Consider the following 15,494-nt stretch of genomic DNA (forward strand, 5'->3'; position numbering starts at 1 on the left):
AACATGCAAATGTGAGTAGATCAATAGGCGGGAAGGTAACAGCGCTCCATGCAGTCATGCCGGCCACATGACCTTGGAGGTGTCTACGGACAACGCTGGCTCTTTGGCTTAGAAATGGAGATGAGCACCACACCCCAGAGTCAGACATGACTGGACTTAATTTCAGGGGACAACCTTTCCCTTTACTTATGGGGTGGCTTATTTTGGCATGGTACTGTATTTGTTTTAATTTCATAGTCATCCCAAATCTTTGAGTCCTGCTTTTGAGGGAAATTACAGATCTCAGATCCCATAAGCATGTGAGATATTGCTCTGAAATTTTATCTTCATTGCTAGATGAGGTATGCTGTAGAGAGAGAAAACTAGTGACGAGTGGCTTAGAGAGCTGGTATATTTTCTTGGGACTTTATTGCACGAAGGAGGCAAACCAACACCAAAGCAACACCATATGTGTGATGGCATGCCCAAGCCTTTGGGAAAACTATATTGTCTGGCTTTACTCGCCAAGGGAAATATGGATGGATGGTATCCTTGAAGTGACTGGCTTGACTCTGAAGGAGCTGGGAGTGGTGACAGCTGACAGGGAGCTCGGGGTGGGCTGGTCCATGAAGTCACGAAGAGTCAGAAACGACTGAACAAATAAACAACAACAAAATCTGATACCTCCTGTTAAGATTAAGAGCCTTAGCAGACAGAGGCACTTTAGGCAAGGTGAAAAGATAACCAAATGAGTTTACTAAAGCAAGATGAATAAAGCGTTAACTCCTCCTGGGATTATCATAAGGTAACTTAAAACAATACATTACAAAAGGAGATTTTGCTGGTTGTAGTCATATTTCTGGAATTTTTGAAAGTCTCTTGCCTCTGGTGCAAAGCGATGGTTATAAACTGTCTCAATCTTCTTCCTTGTGAAACTTAGACTGGCCAAAAGCTTCTGTTGCCTCTTGGACTGCTCGTATAAAAGTACTGCTAAATGTAGGTGCTAAGAATGCCTGTTTTTCGATTACTTGGCCTAGGATTACCAGACAATGCCCCAACCCTCTAGTAACTGTAGAAAAGGGAGGAGTCCAGCAAGAGAGCTCTATACAGGGAAATTGAATAGACCACTTAAGACTGGACTCTGGGGGGTGTTATGCTCCACCCACAAATGAATACAAAGGAAGGTGTCTACATTATTGGGAAAATCTATGAACAGGAGAAACCAAAGCAAAGGAGAGGAAAAGGCAGTGCCAAGACTTCTCAATACGCATCCAAATATTAGTCTGTCCCCTGCTTCTGTTGGGCAAAATGCATAAATAGTTGCTAATCCCACAATGTTCCCATCATGTATCTCAGGCATTGGCAAATTTCAGCCCTCCAGGAGTTTTTGTCTTCAATTCGCACAATTCTTAACAGCCTCGGACCCCTTCCTTTCCCCCCTCAGTCGCTTAAGCTGTCAACTGCATGAAATGGTCCATGTAGATGGGGCCTTGGTTATGATTGTGTAATAAAAAGGTACATCTCCTGGCCCAACCTCCCAAGCCCACCTTAACAGTGAGATATTCTTGTCAAGCTTTTCCACAACCCCGTTTTGTTTGTTCTACCCTTGTGTTATAATGTGGAAATTGTCTCCCTCGCTCACAGCTCATGTAGGTAATAGCCAAAACAGGAAAATGTATAAACAATAAAAGGCAAAGGGGCACAAACAACATTTACTTGTAGTGTTTTATTTGTACAAATCCAACTTCTACGTTTGTAAAAGCATTTAAACACAAATATATTTAATAGAGTTTCCAGTTTTTCTACATTCTGAAAGCTATCTGATGAAGACTCAAGAAATGGTAAAGAGGGATGGAATTAAGGTAAAAATACATACTCAAGGATTTTCCTGTTAAAATACAGTAAAGTATACACCACTGCATACACAAAATCTCCAAAGAAAGACAGTTCTTGAGGCACATGTCTATGAACGGGCTAAATTAGACTGCAAAATCCATTTTTAAAGGGACATTTGAGAGTTTTAAGATGATTTCCATCTCACTAGCGAGAACACCATATGGATAAAGTACGTCAGTGTGACTGCATAGGCAAAAACCTAAGAGAGGGAGAAAAAAGAGAATTTACCATGTGGATTTAACAAACCTAGTTCAGGGGTGTTTGTTTTGCCACTTGTTTCCCATGTGGTTGTTTTCCTGATAGGGTCAGGTGGATCCCATGGCAAATAGGGTAGTTAATCTATTCTGGGGTTTAGAGCAAGCTTTAAAATAGCTATCCAAAGTGCTGAGCCTATTTTCTGGACACCATTTGACACTTTAAATCATTCCCTTAATGCTTGGACTAATTCAAAGCATATTCACAATTCCAATGACAAGCTAGTAACAGTTAACATTGATTTTGACCTTGCATACTATTAATCAAACCAGAGTAAATTAAACCTATAGTTAATACAGTTGTATGTCTGCACCACCTAGTGAAGGCACCATTTTTATATCTAGCAGCAAGCAAGCACAGTGTCAAATCTTATCCAATTCCTTGTACAAGGAATTGTGTCTGCCATTAAACCGGAGAGGGGGCTCAGTAGCCATATATATGTTTTACCTAAAGGCCTGGGTTTCGGTTTCTGGCATCTTAAGGAAAAGGCCTAAACTAGGCAGCACATGCTACAAGAGAGCCAACATAGTGTAGCAGTTTGAACAGGATTTAGAAAGACCAGGGTTTGATTTCCCGCTGAGTCACAGAAACCCATTAGGTGGCCTTGACCAAATCATCCTAACCCTAAGCCTAACCCTCTTCTCACCATTTCTCTGCGCTACCAAAACAGAGTCCCACAGAGACCATCCCATGACACAAGGCCACTTCTAATGGTTTTCTGTGGAACTTTGTTGCGGCATTACAGAGAAATGAAGGGAAGTTTCAGGAGTCAGATGCTACCTGACACCCAACAAGAGAAAATGAGTAGAAGCTGGATGGAAGTGAGGAATGGCAGGGAAAGCACATGAGATGGCTGCCATCCCTAAAGATGGAACCGCACAGTAGGGAATGAAAGAAGATTGTTTCCGCCACTTTTCCCTTCTCTTCCCGTTTTTGTTTGATGAAGTCCTTAAACTTAGAGGAAGCCAAAAGAAAACTTCTTTTGATAAATCTTGCCAAGAGAGTCATCATAAATCAGGAGGGAATATTGTACTAAATGAACAAGTCATGATATTAGAGCCAAGAGTTTTGGCAAGTTACTTTTTGCATCTAAAAAAGGTAGCCCAAAGGCAAAGGATTCTGCGAACTACAGTGCTCAACAAGAAGTTCCATACTGGTAAGTGAGAGATTCCAGGCATTATGGTAAAAAGAAGTGGATTATTCTAGCTGCAGATTGAACCAGGATCAAGCAACGTTCTAATAGACATGTGCATTCTATAGAAACCTTGTCCTGTTTCATGTCCCATCTTTCATTGGGGACCCCGATCTATTATTTGTAAGCCTCCCAAAATTGGGAGGGTTGTTTTCGGTTCTTTTGGACCATTATGGGGGCAGGGGAGCTTCCCACCCATTGGCTCCCCTTCCCAGCATGCATTTTTCTTATCTGGCACCTGCTGTTTCTACTTTTAGAGCAAGAGGTCCTCGGCTGTAGGTACTGATAGGGGTGCGTGTTTTTGTGGCCTGCCTGCACACCCCATCACACATGCACTCTCCTTGGAAAGAGAATGCGTGTGTGGCATGGCATGCAGGCAGGTCCAGAAAATGCGTGCGCCTGCTAGTGGCCTGCTAGTGCTTACAGCCAAGTGCCTCTTAGCCTAGAGCAGTGTTTCTCAACCTGGGGGTCGGGACCCCTGGAGAGGTCACGAGGGAGTGTCAGAGGGGTCACCAAAGACCATCTGAAAACACAGTTTTTCCTGTTGGTCATGGGGGCTCTATGAGGGAAGTTTGGTCCAATTATATTACTGGTGGGGTTCAGAATGCTCTTTGATTGTAGGTGAACTATAAATCCCAGCAGCTACAACTCCCAAATATCAAGGTCTATTTTTCCCAAACTCCACCAGTGATCACATTTAGGCATATTGAGTATCCGTGCCAAGTTTGATCCAGATCCATCATTGTTTGAGTCCACAGTTCTCTCTGGATGTAGGTGAACTATAACTCCAAAACTCAAGGTCAATGCCCATCAAACCCTTCCAGTATTTTCTATTGGTCATGAGTTTTTTTATGTGTGCCAAGTTTGGTTCAATTCCAATATTAGTGGAGTTCAGAATGCTCTTTGATTATAGGTGAACTATAACTCCCAGCAACTACAACTCCCAAATGACAAAATCAGCCTCCTCCCCCAACCCCACCAGTATTCAGTATTTGTGCCAAATGTGGTCCAGTGAATGAAAATACATCCTGCATATTTACATGATGATTCATAACAGTAGCAAAATTACAATTATGAAGTAGCAACGAAAATAATGTTATGGTTGGGGGTCACCACTACATGAGGAACTGTATTAAGGGGTTGTGGCATTAGGAGGGTTGAGAACCACTGCTCTAGAGTAATAGGCGCTCAGCTGCAGGCACGCTCTGGGCCTGCCTGCCTGCACGCCCCACCACACATGCACTCTCTGAGAGTGTTTGTGTGGTGGGGTGTGTAGGCAGGCCCGGAGCATGCCTGCAGCTGAGCTCCAGGCCTGTCTGCCTGCACACCCTACCACACATACATTCTGTCCAAGGCAAGGAGGCAAGTTTGGATGCATACAAAAGCAGGCTTTTGTGTTGAACAGATTTTCTTGTGCTTCCAAAGAAACGGAAGACATGCCCAGGAACAGGAAGGCATCTTTGTTTTTGTTCTCTTTCCCAAACAATGAGGGCAGGGAAGGGGCTAGTTGAATTGGGATCATTGCACCCAGGATAGAGGGAAATTAACTCGGACTAGCCTATATGCTTTTTTTCTCTAACATAACCCCTACTTCAGTGCAAACAAGCCAAAAACATTATAGCAATTGAGAAGACAGGGGTAGCTTTCCTCCTTTATTTTCTGGATCCAGCAAAGATGGAGAATTTAGGGGAGACAATTGGGATTGGGGAGTTGAAACCTCACCTATGTTGCATGGTGGTCTTAATTGAGACAAACCCATGACATGTTTATTAAAAAGTAAGACAGAAAATGAAAACTATATTTAAATTTCACCTAATTTACTCATCAGTAAATTTCATAAATATGGATACAAAGATAAGAATGTTTCTGATTCAAAAAACATCCATGTGTTGGTTTAATTGTTTTCTTTTAACTTTTGTGAATAGAACTGTTCCTCAACTTGTTTTAAATTGTATTGTCGAAGGCTTTATATTGCTAAAAGCTGCTTTGAGTCCTGTGCTGGGAGAATGGTAAGATATTAACACATCAAATCAAATCAAATCAAATGCATATTTGTATCAGATCATGTGCATTTGGCTTTCCACATTTGTAAGTTTGAGTATTGCAGATTGGATTATTTGAAGATTATTTGATTATTTGAGGATTACTAGGAATCTCTAAGTCCTCCAATGGGGCTTTATAGTCAACTTCCTGTGGAAGAAGACCACAAGATTGAGTTGGAGGATCTAGAGCAGTGTTCCCAAACCTGCCTAATGCCACGACCCCTTAATACAGTTCCTCATGTTGTGGTGACCCCCAACCATAACATTATTTTTTGTTGCTACTTCATAACTGTAATTTTGCTACTCTTATGAATCACAATGTAAATATCTGATATTCAGAATGTATTTCATTTACTAGAACAAATTTGGCACAAATACCCAATACTCCCACATTTGAATACTGGTGGGGTTGCAGGAGGGGGGAAGGTTTGATTTTGTCATTTGGGAGTTGTAGTTACTGAGATTTATAGTTCACCTACAATCAAAAAGCATTCTGAACTCCATCAATGACGGAATTCAACCAAACTTGGCACACAGAACTCTCATGACCAACAGAAAATACTGGAAGGGTTTGGTGGCAATTGACCTTGAGTTTTGGAGTTTTAGTTCACCTACATCCAGAGAGCATGGTGGATTCAATGATAGATCTGGACCAAACTTGGCACGAGTACTCAGTATGCTCAAATGTGAACACTGATGGAGTCTGGGGGAAATAGACCTTGACATTTGGGAGTTGCAGTTGCTAGGAATTATACTTCAACTACAATCAATGATCATTCTGAAGCCCACCAATGAGAGGGGCTGGCTGAGAGGCTGGCCAATCACAGCAGAGGAGGGTTTTTGGTGGGAGGATTCACCATCTGTTTCCAAAAAGGAAGGAAATGACAGGTGGAGAGATTTTCAGCCTTCTTTGCCAAAGCCGTTCCTAAGACCATCAGAAATATGTTTTCTGATGGTCTTTGGTGATCTCTCGCACCCCCCTCCCCCCCACCAGTGGTCCAACCCTCAGGTTGAGAAAAGCTGATCTAGAGATTCCTAGCGAAGTGTTTTCTCAAGTTTAAAATAATTTTTAATTTTTTTATTTTTATTCCTGTGTACACTGGTGTCCTGCTTCCCTTAACTCAGGGCCCTTCTACACAGCCCTATATCCCAGAATATCAAGGCAGAAAATCCCACATTATCTGAGTGTGGACTCAGATAACCCAGTTCAAAACAGATATTGCAGGATTTTCTGCCTAGATATTTTGGGATATAGGGCTGTGTGGAAGGGCGTTCAGAGAATGTGAAGGACTAACTGTATATTGAGCTTACTGCTGCAATGTTTGATGAAAGCATCCTCTTCATCATCATCACCCTCATCATCTGCCACTGCCATTTGATTAATCAGGGCACCTGTGTGGCCAGTGTTTTAAAATTAAATCAACCAGTGTCACTGTTTCAATGTCAAGATGCTAATTGAAAAGACAATGTCCTTACTCACCACTGCTGCAATATCTATCTGGTAGTTTTTGTATGGAGCCTGATTCTTCATATGGTACGTGATATAGGCTTGCAAAACTGACGCACTCAAGTAGAAGATCGTAGCAATTACTTGGTAGAAAGCATCCTGGAAAAAAGACCAGAGATTCTAAGAAACCAAACAAACATCCAGGCAAAGGCTGCAATTGCCCCCTTCCCTCTTTGTGCTGCAATAAACGCCTGATCCAAGCAGGAAGCTCATTTTGCATTCATGTTCATCAGTAGCCATTTCATCTACTATATTGTTCAGTAAATATCTTCAAAGGTTATGTATGGTTTTCTGAGGGAAGTTTGTGACACTTTTTTCCTCAAAAGGAAGCAAGAATCATATAATCATAAAGCTGGAAGAGACCTCGTGGACCATCCAGTCCAACCTCCTGCCAAGAAGCAGGAAAATCGCATTCAAAGCACTCCTGACAAATGGCCATCCGGCCTCTGCTTAAAAGCCTTCAAAGAAGGAGCCTCCATCACACAAGAATTGTTATTGCTTTGGTAGAGGCCACTGGGGCCCTTGTCCTATGCTTAGGCAAAAATAGGCAATTGGCGTAGGCTGGATCTACACAGTCATATAATCCAGTTCCTGAATTAAGATTACTTTGTATGGGTGGCGCAGTGGGTTAAACCCCTGTGCCATTGGGACTGAAGGCCGACAGGTCGCAGGTGAGGCGGATGAGCTCCCTCCATCAGCTCCAGCTCCTCATGCAGGGAAATGAGAGAAGCCTCCCACAAGGATGATAAAAACATCAAATCATCTGGGCGTCCCCTGGGCAACATCCTTGCAGACGGCCAATTCTCTCACACCAGAAGAAACTTGCAGTTTCTCAAGTCACTCCTGACATGACAAAGAAAATGGGATTGCATAAATAGTCAGCCTGCATAAATAGGAGTCTAGTGTCTAGATCCAGGGAAGTCATGCTACCCCTCTATTCTGCCTTGATCAGACCACACCTGGAATACTGTGTTCAATTCTGGGCTCCTCAATTGAAAGGAGATGTTGACAAGCTGGAATGTGTCCAGAGGAAGGCGACTAACATGATCAAGGGTCTGGAGAAGAAGTCCTATGAGGAGTGGCTTAAAGAGTGGGACATGTTTAGCCTGCAGAAGAGAAGGCTGAGAGGAGACATGATGAGGACCATGTATAAACATGTGAGGGGAAGTCATAGAGAGGAGGGAACAGGCTTGTTTTCTGCTGCCCTGGAGACTAGGACACAAAATAAAGGCTTCAAACTACAGGAGAGGAGATTCCATCTGAACATGAGGAAGAACTTCCTGACTGTGAGAGCTGTTCAGCAGTGGAACTCTCTGCCCCAGAGTGTGGTGGAGTCTGCTTCTTTGGAGGCTTTTAAACAGAGGCTGAATGGCCACTCTCAGGGGTGCTTTGAATGCAATCTTCCTGCTTCTTGGAAGGAGGGTTGGACTGCATGGCCCATGAGTTCTCTTCCAACTTTATGATTCAATGATTCTATGATTATGTTAATCTAAACTGTCATGGAATCCAGTTTGAAGCAGATAATCTGGATTCAAAAACTGGATTATATGGCAGTGTAGATGGGGCCTCAGCCAGGCAGTGTTGAGTGGCATCAGCAAAGCAGATTGAGTGGAGAGCTATACCATGCACCTAACCTGCTCCTCCTAAAATAGCCTGCCCCTCTTCAGTGCAGTTACCCATAGACATAGTTGGGTTTTGTACAGGGCCTAGGGAAGTGCACCATTTTGTCTTTTGCAACCTTGGAAAGTTTATTCTTTTGAGTTATAGAGCACTTTGACCAAGGAATTCCATGAAGTATATAGTCTAACCTCCAGCAAAGGATCACCGCCTTGTCGGGGCGCTGGAGCTTGAGCACCTCAATGATGTCATGAGCGAAACCGTGAAGGGCCACCCAAGACGGGACGGTTGTGGCAGAGAGGTCAGACCAAGCGTGATCCCTGGGGAAGGCAATGGCAAACCACTCCAGTATCCTTGCCAAGAAAACTAAATGGACCAGTACAACCAGAGATATGTCGGTATGCCATTGGAAGATGGGACTCCCAGGTCGGAAGATGGCCAAAATGCTACTGGGGAGGAGCAGAGGATAAGTTCAACTAGCCCCAGATGTGATGACGCAGCTAGCTCAAAGCCGAAAGGAAGGCTAGCGGCCGACGGTACTGGAGGCGAACGACGAATCCGATGCTCTAAAGATCAACACACCATAGGAACCTGGAATGTAAGATCTATGAGCCAGGGCAAATTGGATGTTGTTATTGGTGAGATGTCAAGACTAAAGATAGACATTCTGGGGGTCAGCGAACTGAAATGGACTGGAATGGGCCACTTCACATCAGATGACCACCAGATCTACTACTGTGGACAAGAGGAACATCGAAGAAATGGAGTAGCCTTCATAATTAATAAGAAATTCACTAAAGCGGTGCTTGGATACAACCCAAAAAATGACAGAATGATCTCAATTCGAGTGCAAGGAAAGCCTTTCAACATCACAGTGATCCAAATATACGCCCCAACCACAGCTGCTGAAGAAGCAGAAGTAGATCAGTTCTATGAGGATCTGCAGGACCTACTGGATAATACACCAAAAAGAGACATTATTTTCATTACAGGAGACTGGAATGCCAAGGTGGGAAGTCAAATGACAACTGGGATCACAGGCAAGCATGGTCTGGGAGAACAAAATGAAGCGGGACGCAGGCTGATAGAATTCTGCCAGGAAAACTCGCTGTGTATAACGAATACTCTCTTCCAACAACCTAAAAGACGGCTTTATACATGGACCTCACCAGATGGTCAACACCGAAATCAGATTGACTACATCCTTTGCAGCCAAAGGTGGCGGACATCCATCCAGTCGGTGAAAACAAGACCTGGGGCTGACTGTAGCTCAGATCACGAACTTCTTCTTGCCCAATTTAGAATAAAACTAAAGAGATCAGGGAAAATACACAGACCAGTTAGATATGATCTCACTAACATTCCTAGCGAATATACAGTGGAAGTGAAGAACAGATTTGAAGGACTAGATTTAGTAAACAGAGTCCCAGAAGAACTATGGACAGAAGTCCGCGACATTGTTCAGGAGGCGGCAACAAAGTACGTTCCAAAGAAAAAGAAAACCAAGAAGGCAAAATGGTTGTCTGCTGAGACACTGGAAGTAGCCCAAGAAAGGAGGAAAGCAAAAGGAAACAGGGATAAGGGGAGATATGCCCAGTTAAATGCGCAATTCCAGAGGTTAGCCAGAAGAGATAAGGAACTATTTTTAAATAAGCAATGCATGGAAGTGGAAGAAGACAACAGAATAGGAAGGACAAGAGACCTCTTCCAGAAAATTAGAAACATTGGAGGTAAATTTCAGGCAAAAATTGGTATGATAAGAAACAAAGATGGCAAGGACCTAACAGAAGCTGAAGAGATCAAGAGAAGGTGGCGAGACTATACAGAAGATCTGTATAGGAAGGATAACAATATCGAGGATAGCTTTGACGGTGTGGTGAATGAATTAGAACCAGACATCCTGAGGAGTGAAGTTGAATGGGCCTTAAGAAGCATTGCTAACAACAAGGCAGCAGGAGACGACGGGATCCCAGCTGAACTGTTTAAAATCTTAAAAGATGATGCTGTCAAGGTGATGCATGCCATTTGCCAGCAAATATGGAAAACACAAGAATGGCCATCAGACTGGAAAAAATCAACTTATATCCCCATACCAAAAAAGGGAAATGTGAAAGACTGCTCCAACTTCCGTACAGTGGCCCTTATTTCTCATGCCAGTAAGGTAATGCTCAAGATACTGCAAGGAAGACTCCAGCAATACATGGAGCGAGAGTTGCCAGATGTTCAAGCTGGGTTTAGAAAAGGCAGAGGAACGAGAGACCAGATTGCCAATATCCGCTGGATAATGGAGAAAGGCAGGGAGTTTCAGAAAAACATCTACTTCTGCTTCATTGACTATTCTAAAGCCTTTGACTGTGTGGATCATAATAAATTGTGGCAAGTTCTTGGTGGGATGGGCATACCAAGCCACCTTGTCTCTCTCCTGAGGAATCTGTACAAGGACCAAGTAGCAACAGTCAGAACTGACCACGGAACAACAGACTGGTTCAAGATTGGGAAAGGCGTACGGCAAGGCTGCATACTCTCACCCAACCTTTTTAACTTGTATGCAGAACACATCATGCGATGTGTGGGGCTGGATGAATGCAAAGCTGGGGTGAAAATTGCTGGAAGAAACATTAACAACCTCAGATATGCAGATGACACCACTCTGATGGCCGAAAGCGAGGAGGAGATGAGGAGCCTTCTAATCAAGGTGAAAGAAGAAAGCGCAAAAGCCGGGTTGCAGCTAAACGTCAAAAAAACCAAGATTATGGCAACAAGAATGATTGACAACTGGAAAATAGAGGGAGAAACCGTGGAGGCCGTGACAGACTTTGTATTTCTAGGTGCAAAGATTACTGCAGATGCAGACTGTGGCCAGGAAATCAGAAGATGCTTACTTCTTGGGAGGAGAGCAATGTCCAGTCTCGATAAAATAGTGAAGAGTAGAGACATCAGACTGGCAACAAAGATCCGCCTAGTCAAAGCCATGGTATTCCCTGTAGTAACCTACGGATGTGAGAGCTGGACCTTAGGGAAGGCTGAGCGAAGGAAGATCGATGCTTTTGAGCTGTGGTGTTGGAGGAAAGTGCTGAGAGTGCCTTGGACTGCGAGAAGATCCAACCAGTCCATCCTCCACGAAATAAAGCCCGGCTGTTCACTGGAGGGAAAGATACTAGAGACAAAGTTGAAGTACTTTGGCCACATCATGAGGAGACAGGAAAGCCTAGAGAAGACAATTATGCTGGGGAAAGTGGAAGGCAAAAGGAAGAGGGGCCGACCAAGGGCAAGATGGATGGATGGCATCCTTGAAGTGACTGGACTGACCTTGAGGGAGCTGGGGGTGGTAACGGCCGACAGGGAACTCTGGCGTAGGCTGGTCCATGAGGTCACGAAGAGTCGGAGACGACTGAACGAATGAACAACATATAGTCTAACAGTCCCAGTTTTACAGGAACCATTCTGATTCACTTTCTGGTGTCCCACTTTTCCAATTTAAAATTGTCCCGGTTTCTCTCTCCACCTAACACTTCCCCCTTTGTTTGTAGTTTATGTCAATTGATGCAACCTGAGTTCAAAGTGCAAAAGTAGTTGGCACTCTATCAATTCAGCAGAGGAGAGGAGCAATCTTGTTCTTTCCTATAGACCAGGCATGGGCAAATGTCAGCTCTCCGTGTGTTTTGGACACAATTCCTAACAGCCTCAGGCCCCTTCCTTTTGATGATTCTATGAGTCATCATCCAAAAACATTACTTTTCCAGTATGCAGACAGTCCCCAAGTTACGGACAAGATAGGTTCTGTAGGTTTGTTCTTAACTTGAATGTGTGTGTAAGTCAGAACAGGTACATATTTAAATGTAACTCCAGACAAATTATATATATATATATATATATATATATATATATATATATATACACACACACACACACATACACACACACACACACATACACACATGTATATGTATATGTACACACACACACACACACACATATAGGTTTTGGATAGCATAGGGAAGGGCTAACACCCTGTGTCTGTGTCCCTGTTCAGAAGATCTAACCTCACTTTCTATCCTTGTTATCATTGGATTTTGAAAAATTTGGCTAGTTGTGGAAGCAAGAATTGGTGATAAAGCTTCAGAGGAGACTCTTTTTCCCCAGGATAACTCTTTAAGGAGTGAATTTCTCTTCCGAGTGGTAGAGAAATTCTTGTTGTTTCACCTCCATTCATAACTATGGGTAGTTTGTAAGTTGGATGTTTGTAACTTGAGGACTTCGTGTATGGGACTGGATTTGTGAGATCATGTATTTTGGGCCTTTCACTAAGTTTTTAAATTCCTTTCAACATGAACTTAAATTCCTTCCAACATGAACTTACCACAGCAACCCAAGCAGATTTCCCTCCGTGAGCTCCACACATATATAGGAACAAAAGCAATGTTGAAATTACGAAGCAAAACACTGAGACGAACATCACCCAGCCTTGACTCATTGGGTCATGAACTCTAGTAGATGCCACCAGGATCCAAACCAGGCCGCCAAAAACCTGCAAAAAAATGGGAAAGCCATCTGTAATTTGGAAGGAAATATACAGACTCCTGGCAGAACCTCTTCCTGCTATTGCACTAATTGCATTTTATTTACTTCTTTAACATATATATAGTCTACTTTTCATTACCAGAGTAATTATAACCACTCTGAAAAATAGAGAAATGGAAATATATAGAAAACTAAGAAGCATGTCATACGTACAAATATGAAAAATAACACAATGAAGTTAAAACTAACAGTACATATACAGAAGTATGGCTTGCTGGAAACAGCAACCTTCCTCAAGCCTCCACAAGTTGTTTCTTATGTATGTAATTCAAATTGCTTACTGTATTGTATATGTGTGCAGTGGTGTGCAGTTTTCCTTAAATATTTGTTGTGGGAGGGGCTGCAGACCATGGGATCAGAACTGGGATTGTTCAGGACTCAGACTCCATTTTAGAAACAGTATGCTTTCTGATACCAGCAGGAACTGTATGCTTTACACTTCAATAGGAACAGTATGCTTAGAGACTCCATTGGACTTTCAGACTAGACAGAGACTCAAATAGATTCTCAGAACAGAGAGATGCTTTGGACTTTGGATTGTTGACTATAAGAAATGACCTACACAGAGAAACTACTTCAAATCCTATTTGTAACTGGATTGATATGCAAAGTACCTGTATGCTGAATACATGAAGTTTGTGAGTAAACCAACTATGTTACTTTTAAAGAAATCTGCTTATTTTTGTCTCTTGAGAGCATGATTTAAATGCAAATATGTTTTAAGGGAGAGTAGATGTGTTTGGGAAACTAAACGAACACTTCTGAAACTCTGCTGTATATATATGTGCATATGTTTGTTCAGAAAAAAACATCTATTTCTGTTTTATTGACTATTCTAAAGCCTTTGACTCTGTGGATCATAATAAATTGTGGCAAGTTCTTGATGGTATGGGAATACCAAGTCTGTCTTGATGGTATGGGAATACCAAGACTTGTCTGTCTCCTCCTCATTGTATAATGACCAAATAGCAACAGTAAGAACTGACCATGGAACAACAGACCGGTTCAAGATTGGGAAAGGCATCCAGCAGGGTTGTATACTCTCACCCAACCTATTCAACTTGTATGCAGAACATATCATGCGATGTGTGGGGCTTGACGAATGCAAGTCTGGGGTGAAAATTGCTGGAAGAAACATTAACAACCTTAGATATGCAGATGACACCACTTTGATGGCCAAAAGTGAGGAGGAGCTGAGGAGCCTTCTAATCAAGGTGAAAGAAGAAAGCGCAAAAGCTGGGTTGCAGTTAAACATTAAAAAAAAACAAGATTATGGTAAACGGTTTGATTGATTACTGGCAAATAGAGGGAGAAAATGTGGAGGCCGTGACAGACTTTGTATTTCTAGGTGCAAAGATTACTGCAGGCGCAGACTGCAGCCAGGAATCAGGAGACGCTTACTTCTTGGGAGGAGAGCAATGTCCAGTCTCGATAAAATAGTAAAGAGTAGAGACATCACACTGGCAACAAAGATCCGCCTAGTCAAATCAATGGTATTCCCCATAGTCACCTACAGATGTGAGAGCTGGACTATAAGGAAGGTTGAGCAAAGGAAGATAGACAGGACTGTAGCCCGGGGGGGGGGGCTTAGTGGTTCAATCCCCCCCCCCCCATTTTTCAGGTTAAAAAAACTGGTTTACTCATGAATTTTAACTGGTTAACCAAATCCCCATGCTAAGTCTATGAGACGCAAAAAAGTCCCTCCAGAACTGCAAGCACTATCTCAAGCAAATATTGACAATTTATTCACACTGTCATTACTTGCAGCAATAGCAAATGTAGTGAAGCAACCAAGTTGGGGGGGGGGGGGGAGTGTTGAATGCTCTCATTAAGGAGGCCAGACTTGGTGGAGGTGGTTGACAGGGGCGGAGCTGCAGGCTATTGAAGACTGCTCTGCCCCCTGCTGTGCTCTTTGCTTCAGCGTGAGCAGGTTTCAACCCTACCCCCCCCCCCATGAAATTTTCAACCCCCCCCCCCCCCTCTGAAATTTTCAACCCCTCCTGAATTTTATTTCTGGCTACAGCCCTGAAGATAGATGCTTTTGAACTGTGGTGCTGGAGGAAAGTTCTGAGAGTGCCTTGGACAGCGAGAAGATCCAACCAGTCCATACTTCAGGAAATAAAGCCCGACTGCTCATTGGAGGGAAAGATAATAGAGGCAAAGATGAAGTATTTGGCCACATCATGAGAAGAACGGAAAGCTTAGAGAAGGCAATGATGCTGGGGAAAATGGAAGGAAAAAGGAAGAGGGGCCGACCAAGGGCAAGATGGATGGATGGTATCCTCAAGTGACTGGATTGACTCTGAAGGAGCTGGGGGAGGTGAGGACCGACAGGGTGCTCTGGCGTGGGTTGGTCCATGAGGTCATGAAGAGTCGGAAGCGACTGAACAAATGAATAACAACAACATGTTTTGTGAAGTGGCAT

The 15,494-nt window shown here is 43.1% G+C and overlaps 1 protein-coding gene across 1 annotated transcript in view; it reads right to left on the reverse strand.

Moving 5' to 3' along the window:
• Positions 1-1,690: 1,690 nt before the first annotated feature.
• The window catches only part of MAL (mal, T cell differentiation protein), a 44,687-nt gene continuing 30,883 nt past the window's right edge, over positions 1,691-15,494 (reverse strand). Inside the window, exons 2-4 of the mRNA XM_060755100.2 lie at positions 12,849-13,016; positions 6,845-6,970; positions 1,691-2,074 (exon numbers count right to left, since the gene is read on the reverse strand). Coding sequence (XP_060611083.1) covers positions 2,000-2,074; positions 6,845-6,970; positions 12,849-13,016 — 369 coding nt within the window. The 3' untranslated portion in view covers positions 1,691-1,999. The remainder of the gene's footprint in view (positions 2,075-6,844; positions 6,971-12,848; positions 13,017-15,494) is intronic.

The sequence above is a fragment of the Anolis sagrei genome, chromosome 1 (assembly GCF_037176765.1).
Source record: "Anolis sagrei isolate rAnoSag1 chromosome 1, rAnoSag1.mat, whole genome shotgun sequence".
NCBI lineage: Eukaryota > Metazoa > Chordata > Lepidosauria > Squamata > Dactyloidae > Anolis > Anolis sagrei.